This window comes from Morone saxatilis, unplaced genomic scaffold (genome assembly GCF_004916995.1).
Source record: "Morone saxatilis isolate NCDOM2014 unplaced genomic scaffold, NCSU_SB_2.0 Contig21, whole genome shotgun sequence".
Lineage (NCBI taxonomy): Eukaryota > Metazoa > Chordata > Actinopteri > Moronidae > Morone > Morone saxatilis.
In genome coordinates this window covers 8,130,889-8,142,881 of record NW_023339774.1, presented here as the reverse complement: position 1 = coordinate 8,142,881, position 11,993 = coordinate 8,130,889, and the positions used below count along the sequence as shown (strand labels likewise).

The 11,993-nt window shown below is 40.2% G+C and overlaps 1 protein-coding gene across 1 annotated transcript; it reads right to left on the bottom strand.

Annotated features, from left to right (window-relative positions):
• Positions 1-1,612: 1,612 nt before the first annotated feature.
• LOC118332562 (thymic stromal cotransporter homolog) lies at positions 1,613-8,526 on the bottom strand. Its single transcript, XM_035667915.1, has 7 exons — positions 7,916-8,526; positions 7,069-7,239; positions 6,264-6,479; positions 5,964-6,135; positions 4,366-4,449; positions 2,402-2,558; positions 1,613-1,747 (listed from the first exon to the last, which is right to left on the bottom strand). Exons 1-7 carry the CDS (start codon positions 8,393-8,395, stop codon positions 1,690-1,692), a joined length of 1,338 nt encoding a protein of 445 aa, XP_035523808.1. The 5' UTR covers positions 8,396-8,526; the 3' UTR covers positions 1,613-1,689.
• Between the last annotated feature and the right edge of the window lie 3,467 nt (positions 8,527-11,993).

Sequence of the window (11,993 nt, the reverse complement as noted above, 5' to 3'; positions counted from 1 at the left end):
TACTTGTCTACTCAGGTCTGATGTTTTTTCCCCTCTGTAACATTTGATTTGTTTTCACCAGATGTAACTGCCCAAAAAAAAAGCTATTCTTTGATGAAGAAAAACATTGATTAAACTGGAGTGGAATTAAAATGTGATACTAATAATGTCCCAAAATAAATTTTAAATGTAAAATCTTTTATTTACATAAAGTGAATTTTATAATGCATTACATTCAGTTACTTTCATATAAATGAAATCAAAAACTTCAAAACATACCTCAGGAATGTTTATATATAAAAAAACCTAGACTTTTCTACAATTGTTTGTTGTACCCATTACACCAGTGTACCTTAGGTGTAATAATATGTAATAACTCGTGTGTGTGTGTGTGTGTGTGTGTGTTGTGTGTGTGTTGTTGGTGTGTTGTGTTTGGTGTGTGTGTGTGTGTGTGTCAACAAATAAAAGTGCAATAATACACTAATACAATGGAATAAAACTGAAGTAATAATGCATGGCTGCATTTTCTTTCCTTCAGATCCACAATCAGTACCATAAAGCAGAATGACAGGACATACAGTGTCACATTAAAAAAACAATATACATGTCTAAATTTTTGATTTTGAGTCTGAATAGTTTAAAAAATGATGATAATTTAATGCACAGTTTATATGAAAAGAAAAAGCACACAAGTTTAAACAGAAACAACACAAGCTATCAAACCATATATAGTACCTTTCAAATATTGTAGGTTAGTGCTGTTCAAAGTGCACTGCAATCAAATGCATCATTAACTGACAAACATACAAATATTATAAAAAGTAACAGTGTCAAAGAGAAGTAAACAGAAAGCATTATGATATGAAATGCACAGGTGAGTAAACATGTAACGACAATAAAAATATCGCAACACAGAAAAAAATGAAAATCACAAGACCACCAATGTCAAAAACGGTGATTTAAAAAAAAAAAAGTTCCTTTACTTTGTCAGCCTTTCCTGACCTGCAGGTTCAGAAGTCAGCATGTAACATTTGTTGCACTCCAAAAACCATAAAGTGCATCTGTTTCCTTTGTAATCTAATCTAACCAAAAGCAGATGTACTGTAAATTCTGACTTGTGTCAAACTCCATATTTCTGTATCAGTGTAGTCTTGACGTATCAAATGTTGATAATTATAGCTGAAAACTGAATATGAGTCAGTTTAAGTCAGTTAACAACAGGAAACTTGTTTAAATAAGTGAAGTTAGTCATTCTTAGTTCACTCTCCTGGTGGAGCGCACTAGTGTTTAATGTCTGACACATTCAGTGACAAATGTCTTATGTTAAAATCACCCTGCGTGTGTTGCTTCATGGTTTTGAAGCAGTTCAGACAAGTTTCCCTGGCTGATGTCAAAAGTTAGACTGTTTTAAAGTTTTTGTCAAACTCGGTTGTGTAACCATCTCTGGGAAGGTACAATCTGCATAGGCCTCATTAAAATATATCAGATAATTTATGTTATTTGTAATATAAAATGCCCATGTAAATGTAAAACCTGTGGTCTGTTCGTCCTGTAACAGCCAAAGCCTGCAGGAACTCCTCAAATATCTATAGCTTTAACATTATAGGAAGTGAGATTAAAGGCGCTGTTCTCCTTTTGCCCATTTCAAGTCTCAGTTCCTGTCTGGTTCGTACCAACGCTAATTCACTGCTGGTGATGATGTCTGTGCCATCAGTCCCCCTGAATCCTCACGTACTGACGTCTCTGAGGTGACCTATAGCCGATGATACTGGAGGAGGAATAGAGGAAAAGTTCTGATGAGAAGATGTGTGTTTTTCATTCAAAGTTGTACATCATATCAACACTGGTCTAGAGACAATACGTTCTTCACATACCCTTGATGATTTGATCTTAATAGGGTATGGACAACGTTTATTGTTTTTTAATACCTAGATTTTTTAGTAGCATATTTTATGAGCTGTTCTGTAAGTCCCTCTCTACGAAGTTTAAAATAAAAGTATGAGTAAGTTTAATGAGTTAAAAAGGTTTAAAATAGCTGTTTCCAGTCTTTACCCTAAGATATGCTAAGCTAAGCTAATTGACTCAGATATAAGAGTGGTATTAACCTTATTATCTAAATATTGGCAGGAAAGAGCGAGTATGTGTTTTTCCAGAAATGTTGAATGATTTTTTAAAAAAGTACAAATTAAGTCAAAGAAAAACGAAATGGTTAAAGTGTTTACATTGTAAATTAAGTTCTTAAATGTTGATTTTCCCCCTGAATTGCTTTTTAATATAATTTTCATATTTCAAAATTATTCAGAAATACCCAGATACATTTTTTATTGTGGTTAAAAATTAAATACTAGCCTTTAACAAATATTGAGCCAGAGCAATACATTAACTGTTATCAGTGCCAGCCAGGTTATACTGCCCACCCTACCTGATGGGTATCATTCCCAGTACTGTCAAGATGCTGGAGAGTGTGAAGACGAAGCCTGGGAACCAGTCTAGGGTTCTCTGATAGATCTTAGTGAAGGCAGGGAAGTACGCCAGCCCGGCAAACTTCATAGACAACTGCAGGGAGGTGAGAGTGATGCCTGATGGGAAGGAGGGCAGATAGGTGAAAGGAAAGAAGAAAACAAGGGTCAGAGGGGAAACATATTGATACATTTTCTTTTAACATAAGCACATAAACAACACTGATACCACTCTCATGTAAGAGAACTATGAAGTGACCACCGATAGCCTGCTAGCTTTGTTTAAGCTGTACAAATACAGAAGTGTAAAAAAGTCAATTGGCCGTTTTATGTGGGGTCATATGCCTGACTGTGTTAAGGTTTCAGGACCAGTTGCCAGGCAACCAGGGGAAGTTGTCAAAAAGTCAAACTTTTACTTTAAGGTTTTCTCATCCTGTATTCATATATATATTTTAATTTCCTTGTGTGTGTGTGTGTGTGTGTGTGTGTTGACAGGAAAAGGGTCGAGGTTGTTCGTGTGTGTGTGTTTTTGCATTGCACTGACTTCTCAAACAGACGTCAAAGCAAACACAGAAAAAACCCTGACAATGAATAACCCTGCTTCTCTAATCACAGTCTGTGTGTGTGTGAGTAAGAGAGAGAGAGAGAGAGCGCAGGACAGTTACCAGTGGCAGAACAGGCTCTTTATGATGTGTCATCTTTTTTGGTATAAACCAGTCTAACCACAGGTTTCCATTATACACCACTCCCCCGTGTGTCCATACCTGTCTAACAGTAGTGAGGCATTGTGCCCATACACACAAGAAAGGAAGTAAAGACTACAAAGTATGGTAGCCTGATCAAAATCTATGAAAAACTGTGAGAAACTATCTCTTAGGTGCTTAACCTTTCTTATGTTTCTTAGCCTCACACTGGTAGCTTTCTGCTGATTCAGGAGACACAAGCCAACCAAGCCCAAAATGCCTCCTTTCTCCACCAGGCAGTTGCACAAGCTGTTGTTTTGGGATTGGAGATCTTAAAAGCGTTAAGTCATGTCACAGATTCTGCTGTTTGAACAGACAGATATCTTGTTGAATCACTGTTTCCCTACACTTGGATATCTGCTGTACTGTATAGCAGTGCAGCATAAGGTTGCAAATTATTACAAATAAAATCTATGTTTCAATTAACAATTTCTAAAGCATGCAGTGTTTTACATGTTTCCTCGCTAATTATGGTTTCCATTCACACAGAATGATATTCAACTCAACGTTATCACAGTGAAAATCATGTCTGCTTTTGTTGTGGTCAAAGTTACGTTACTATCTGCCAGGTCATTTGTAATAACACAGCTTTCACTCCATCAGTATCAGATCAGTTGGGAGTAAATTTCTGACCGGTCCATGACCTTCGGACTGAAACCTCAACTTTCAGGAAATGTCATGTTGTCATCCCTTTTTCACAACTTCCTCCTGTGCTCACTCTGATCCTGCCCTTCTCTCTGATATTGGACAGATCTGTAATGCCAGTTCCAATATCAACAATGCAACACTTTTAGAATGAAATGATGAAGTCAGGTGTCACGGATCTGTCAGGGTTTTGATTTCCATTGTGAAGGAAAAGGTTGAATGAAACAAATGTTTTTACTTGCTGTAATTCTGATATACTTTATTTTTGCATACAGCACTAATTTTAGATACTTAAAAAGAGGAGTTCACCCAAATTACAAAAGCTGTATTTCCTCAGTTACATCTAGAAGTATCTAGCAGATAATTTTGGTTTTGAGATATACGTCTTCTTCTCTACCTCAATACAATGGAGGTGAACCATTAGTAGCATGTGTCTGGATAACACTTTTAATTGTTTTCCCAGCTCCATTATCACTAATGGTATTATTACCCATCACACACACACACACACACACACACACACACAGTTGTATACTCACCACATGAGGCTGCTGGAACCTGCTGTGAGAGCAGAGATCTGATGGTGGGCATCGGGATGAGACCAAACAGGTTGAGTGAGCGAGCTGCGGAGAAATAAACATTCATTTATTTCCTCTCCCTCACATGCTATTTTCTCTCAGCATCTGTGTCAGGTCTCTAATGGAGCTAGTTTTGCATTATCACACCCACGTCCTCTAAAACAATCAGTCGTTTGAGTTCAGTCACACTGTAACCTGTGATATTACAAAATGTCCATTTTGTTTCCATCTACCACTCTACTGCTTTAAAACCATACAACATTATACCAATTATATGAAGGCTTTTCCATAACCTGTTGTGTACGGCCTGAGTCTGCCAGCTCTTTACTTTAGCAAAGAATGTTTATGAGAAAATGGACTCACAACTATGGTTAATATGAAGCTAGCATGTCTGCACGCTAAGTATGAAGCTAGTGCTAGCAGCCAGCTAGCAAAAGTACTGGAAAAGGGGAAACGGCTAGTAGCTCGGCTCTGTCACTATGAACATGTTGTATGTTTGTTTAATTGGTACAAAAAAAGGTTAAAGACTAAACCAAAACTATTTCTTGGCCGGTCCCAGTACGTTGTTGGCGTCTTCACTAGTCGCTTGGCAACTGGTAGCTTCATACTTAGCATACAGACTGATGACTGACTGATAACTTAGATGTTTGTCATTACAACAAGGCTCCTGGCGAGAAGTAAAAACCTGGACAGCATGACCTTTAACACAGATAACACAAATTCAGTTCCTCATTCTTATTTTTGTGAGCCAACCCTAGACAAACAAACCCCCCATGTTTTTTCTATGTTTGCTGTGCTAGCTACTTGAAACGATGAAAATGAAAATGAAAAGAAAAGCTGGTGCCTGGCTGCTCTTCTGTGAGCCCGGTGAACCACCAGGTCACATGTGATCGACAGCAAGGGACTTTTTGATTCTGCGTCTGTCAGTTAAACCACCAACTACAAAACTACAAAAGAGGCTACGTTGTATTTTGATACACACATCTAGCGTCTCAGAAACAGAAACATGAAACAGAAAATTAATTGCCAACCATTTTGGTTATCAATTGCTTGTTAAAGTCATTTATCCAGCAAATATACTGGTTCTAACTTCTCCAATTTTGGGGGGATTTGTTCTTGGTGTTCTTTTCTCTGTTTCACATCATTGTTAATGTATTAGTCAGACGAAACAACTACTTTGAAGACATCACCTCGGGCCCTAAGAAAGTGTGGTGGGATTTTTCTGATAATTTATAGACTAAACAATTAATCAAAACCTAATCTACAGATTAATTGATTTAAAAAATCATCATTATTTGCAGTTTTATTTTAGGTGTGGACTTTAGGACGACAGAGTAACCTGATTTGAATGCACTTGAAGCTAAGAAGTAAAATGTTTTCAAAAAATAAGTGGGATTATTATTCCAGTATTTAGTCTTGTGATAGAATAGATAGAGTATGTTTGTGTTGTACCCCCTGAAAAAAGGTGGGTATGTGTGGCTTGCAAGGATTTTTTAGGGGGGGGTGATTCAAATTTCTATTAGTCATGATCCATCACAAAAACTGCTCCTCAGTCTTACCGAGGTAGAACATGTAGGTGGCCGTGACGAAGGACATGAAGTAAATTCCTGAGGCAAACGACAGCATGCCGATCAGGATGAGCGTCACGTCGCTGACGCAGCGGCGAAACACAATGACACCGAGGAAGCTGGTGAGGAAAATCATGCATCCTGCTGCGTTCCCATAACCCACCTGGAGGAAGAGAGAGAAAGAGAGGAAGAGGAAGAAAGTGTGACAAAATGAATACACACCATGCTGTACATAATAACACACAATACACATATGAATCTACAGTAAGCCAGCTCCATACATTACAATACCTGAGTGGCAGTCCAGCTGAGTGGCTCTTTCAACACATACACGCCCAGTATTTCCATGGCTCCGCCCACCGCAGAGCCATACAGGATGGCAGCGGCGAACAGGAGGGTCACGTTCACCATGTTTATCCCAGCAGAAGCCTCCACAGGAACGTTACCGGAGGCGTTAGAAATGATGTGGCAGTCCTCCCCTGGGTCTTGGTTGGCTACTTGTTTCACCTTGAATTAAGATGGAGACACATAAATGTTTGTTTTCTGTTCATGTCAAACTTAAGGTTAAGTTTTAGAAATTAGAGGTAGAGTTTAGCCAGATCCACAGTGACAAAAGTGTCATCCATTACGTACAACTTGGCTTGCGTTATCTCTCTGATACAAACAAGGAAATCAGTGAGGTGATTTCTTAGTCCAAAGCACTCAGTCCAAAAATATTTTCAGGGTGGGGCAGGGTTGAGTGTCAACAGTGAAGCAATTCTCAGACTCTGGCTGCCAAAATAAACTTTGAATATGGAATTTCCTTCTGGGATGTGTGTTATTGTTGTGTTCATCCATTTTCAGCCTTGTCATTCTAAATTGTCACTATGATTAGCATTACTGCCACTTACTTTTACCAATGCTTAATAACTTTCATAGGTCAACGTTTTCAGGAATATGCAGAAAATTCTAATTTGCTGTATCTTTTCCAAACAGGGTAGTAACTGTAAAAAAAAATAGTATTAATATTTATGTATATTTAAACAATTATTGCCAGATACCAATATGCTGCACAATCTATGGTGCATCTTTAGCTTACACACACACACACACTGACCTGCAGCAGGAATATGGAGTGTAAGAGGCTGAGCAGGTGCAGCAGCGTGCTCACAATGAGCAGGATGGTCCCATGTTCCAAATTGGAGTTGTACAGCAGGAACAGGTGACCCGACACCAGGCTGCCCACCAGACCTGCTATCCCATACAGCAACTCCACTCTCATCATCACCTGCAAGGACAGCATGTCGTTACAACAAATCTATTTTGACATTTAATAAGGTGTTGGGTGTATAAGGTTTCAGGTGTTATGTAGTTTTGGATGGAATTTTACATAACGGAGGGTAAATAAAGAAATTATAAGAAATCTCCAGATTCTTTACCTAAGAAAAATACTCATGTACAAAATCATTCCATTACGTTAAGTCCTACATTTAAAATCCTGAAGGATATGCAGCTCATACTGTCTCTCCACAAAACATATATGCAAATTTAGTGAATGTTTGTACAGTATGTGCTCTAATATGTGCTCCAATTAAATCACAGTTTGTGTAGTCATCCAGATAGTGAGATTCAAAAGAAGATGTAATATAATAATCCACTGGGCTCATTGTAGAGTTGGACCTGCTAAGAGAACCAACTTACTGAACAAGCATGATACATTTATACATCACATTGTTCATAGAGTTAGACAATGCTTCTGATTTAGCAGCTCATAGTATTTATGACATAATATAATTAGGTTTGTTATTAATAATTAGATTTCCAGCTAATAAAGTCGGTCGACCTTATAATGTAGCCTTACAATAAACAAAGTAGCCTACAATTTTGTTGACCAATAACACTGATAATTACACTTCCACAGCCTTCTACAAGCACTTAATGCTACTCCATCCGAACACACCGACCTTGGACCGGTCAGTCGCCGTGGAGCGCAGCGACGCCAGCGTCATGACGCCGGGCCAGTACGCGCAGAAGCCGCCGGACAGCCCGAAGAGAACCGCCGCGCCGTACATCACCTCCAGCGGGAGGCTGAGGACGACCACCAGGAGCAGGGCGAGCCTGGACAGCAGGTACCCGCTCAGGGGCACCACGATGGGGGCTCTCCTCCAGCCGCGGTCGCCGAACTTGGCCAGCAGCACCGCGGGAAGGATCGGAGTGAGCTGGATGATGAGGTTGTAGACCATGTAGAAGTCCGACATGGCTTTCTGCTCGCTGTCCCCTCTGGAGCTGTGGGTGTCGGTGTAGGTGGCGTTGGCACACCGGTCCCTGACCACCATCTGCAGGGCGGTGTCGAAGAGGGTGCTGCCCAGCTGCTCCAGCACGAGGATCGGCTCAACCTGCCGGAGAGCCGCGAAGGCTGCTTGAGCCCGGAGCGGCGGGACCATGGTTGGAGTTTGAATTCAAAGTTTCAGACTGAATGTGAGGGGGCTGTTTGAGTTACTCTGCTGGACTCCTCTGCCTCAGTCTGTGTGCGTTTGCAAACAACGCAGCGAGGGAGAAAATAAGAAGCTGTCACACCCACTTCCTCCCCCCTCACGTGCGCAGCTGCTTTCTAAAATAGGCGTGAACACGATGAGAGGTGTGCGCGTGTGTCTGTGCGCGTTTGAGGGAGGGAGGGAGAGAGAGAGAGAGAGAGAGATTTGGGAAACCACCCTCTCCTCCAACTCCCAACACTCAGTTCTTTCTACCAAAGAGACTGAAAGCAGAACAAGAACAAACTGAGCTGAACAGAATAATTCAAAATGGAAGGTACAATATCTGAACAGAACTCTTCATCAGACTCTGGCATCTGTGGTATTCAGAGTCAGAGCTTTGATTGTCTCCCCAAACAGAGTTGGACCCGACCCGCCGGGTTCGGGCCCAAAGCTGAGGCCATGGGTCGGGAATAAGATTTATGTTTTATATATTTAATACATATATATATATATATATTTTTTTTTAAGTCTATTTATTGGGCTTTTATTGCCTTTATGATAGTGACAGCTGAAGACAGGCAGGAAAGGGGGGCAGAGAGAAGAGATGAAAGGGCCGCAGGTCGGATTCGAACCCTGGGTACCACTCAATATATTCAATATTTTATTACTAACACATGCAACTGTAGATAATAAAACTGTTTTGATGAATTACTTACATTATTTATAGATTTATTTTTTTAAAGCAGACTTTCGGGTCGGGGTCGGACCAACAATTGGTTCCATGGTTTGGGCTCGCACAGAATTTTTTCAGGCTCAGGTTGGGTCAAGCTTTTTAGGGCCCGATCAAAGCTCTGTTCACAAACACTTTTGTAGTCGTGGTAGCCACTGGTTTCAGTTCATGCTAGAACATTACCATAAACATAATGAACACACTGAAAACAGACCGTCAGGGACTTGGAACCCTGTCAGACACGTAATCCACCTCAGTGCTGCAGAAGGATGCATTCACAAGCACACACACTTCACTACACTAACCACAAGGCACTTTCGTAACAGTTGTCGTTCACAACTGCATTATCACATGATGTGTAAAGCTGACAGTTCTTGTTAGTTAGAACAAACAGAAATGAACCACTCAGAAATCCCACATGTACAGGTTTTGTTTTTAATGAGAAAATAATCATAATATGTATAGTAGGTGTATAACTGTGAGCCTTACATGTGCTATAAAATAACAAAGCAGAGTATGAGCATTACAAGTGGTTAACATAGGAACAGAGGTTATAGTGTATACTGTATAATAGGATTGCTTTATCACACACAGACAGTGTGAGTGCCACACTGAAGCTCGGGCGCTTCTGCAGGCAAAAACAAGCTACCAGCATTTAAAAATGATAAATAAATCATCTCTGCACCATGAATTCAAAACAACAAAAGCATTATAATAATAATAAATCACACAATTATATCTCCTCTGCGTGTGCAGGATGTCTGTAACCATTTCAAAAGCGTGTGTTTAATGAGAACTCAGAACGCGGTGCAGTTTTACAACGTGCTGCTGCAGCTACAGTAAAGAAGGGTGGTAGCCATTTGCTTTTGTTGCTCATGACGCTGGCATCCATTACAAGGGCTCTGTAACCGTTATTCTTCCGGAAAAGATGTCTGTTTGAGCTCACGCTTCCTCTAAAATTTAATATCTCTCACATGGAATCAACATGTCCGTAAAGCGAGTTTAATACTGTCAGACAGCTCAGATCATGTCCCTGACCCGTCACTGTAAGAACCCACTGGCTTTCTCTCGTTTGTCCCTTAACTCGTGCGGCAAAATGCCTCTCCTGTCAGTGACCCCGTTGCAATTGTGGTATCGACACACTTTCTGCTGCACCACAAAACATCTCGTAAAAAGGGACTGGTCCTTTAAATACTCATTTAATATATTATTACATGTGTATTAAATGAAGAACAAGTATGATTCTCTGAAACCAATGTGGGGTTTTTTTGTTTCAGGGGAAACAGACACATCACAGAGGCGCGAGTCCTTGGTTCTCACTTCTGGTTGGTGAAGTTAGTGGCGCCGTGTTTCCTCCGAGAGCATACTGCAAGAGATAATTAAACAGAGTGGGATAATTTGCTAAGAGAATCTTGTCCTGCACTCAGGGTGGGGCCGTCCCAATAAATATAAGAGTCATTAATGTTAAGGGTTAGTAGGTGTCAATTCTTTATATGTTGTGCACGTTTACCTCAGTGTATGTTTATATGTCAGACAGCTGAGGATTGCCTTGAGGAAGGTCAGTGCCTCGCTGAAGGACACTTGGACAGGCCATGTTAACAGATGGGGTGATCAAAACTGGGACCTGTGGTCTACAGGAAAATCTTTCTCACCGGCCATCTCAAAGGCTTCAATAAACAAGCTATAAAAAAAGCCTGAAAAAGTAGAATCAGTCAGCTACTTTTCAGTTAAAGTGGTTCAAAAATACAATTTCCACAGCTCCAGGGATTATTGTCTGATTGTGTTTAACTGGTTTAATTTTGGAAGCTAAACCTTGTTTTGTACCTGGACAACCCACACTCATAGAGGCCTGTTTGTGGTCATTTTTCCGTTCATATAACAAAACAAAATAATCACATTGTGCTGCAAAGCTCACAATATGTTTAGTAAAAAAACAGACAACCCATAAATCAGCCTCTGTATTGTGGCCCCTACTGATAGTCACCTGCCTTCTTTTCCCTGCATGTTGTGTGCTTGTTTCAGGTTAGGAGTGTAATGTCATGCACACAATCGATCTTCTTAAATAGACTTAAGAGCATAAGGCTGACTAAACAACAACATTCTCTTTTGGTATAACAACATCTTATAAAAAGCTTTCTTCAATATTTCTCATCAAACTTGATCTCAGCTAGCAAGGTATAGCAGACACACGGCAGTTGCCCCATTGGAATCTCAACAGACATGTTCATATATCAAATACACAGTCCTACCTCAGTATAATACACGAAACGACTGCTTACATCAGAAAGCACAGGTCAACAAAGCGACGTAAGCCAGCAAAGTTAAAATAAGTGATTTTTTTAGAATATAAAACCCCCGACCCAGCCCTTTAATTAATACACACACTGATGCAAACATGACCCGCAGTTAGCTTCCCTCTTCCCCGTATGTTTAAACTCCTCCTGTTTCGACTTACTGCACTTTATAGACACAAGATCACTGAAGAATAGTGTTTTATAGACAGACTTTCTATCTAATGTGGTTGCGTATTTTCTCTAAGGTCTATTGAATCTGTAGTAATAGAGAATAGGAGAAGGTAAAATACATCATAGATAACGTGCATCCCCACAACTACTGACGGACTAAGGCAAAGTTGAACCTTGATGCTAGTTTTGCAACTCGCTAGAATTCAACAGCTCAAGGACGCTGACCCTCGAGTCGGCACTTAAGATTTAAAGGACCAGTGCGTAGGATTTAGTGGCGTGTAGCGGCGCGGTTGCAGATTGCAACCATTTGAATACAGCTCAGCCTTCCAAGCAGGTAGAAGAAACTACAATGATTGTGGAAATCGCCAAAAAA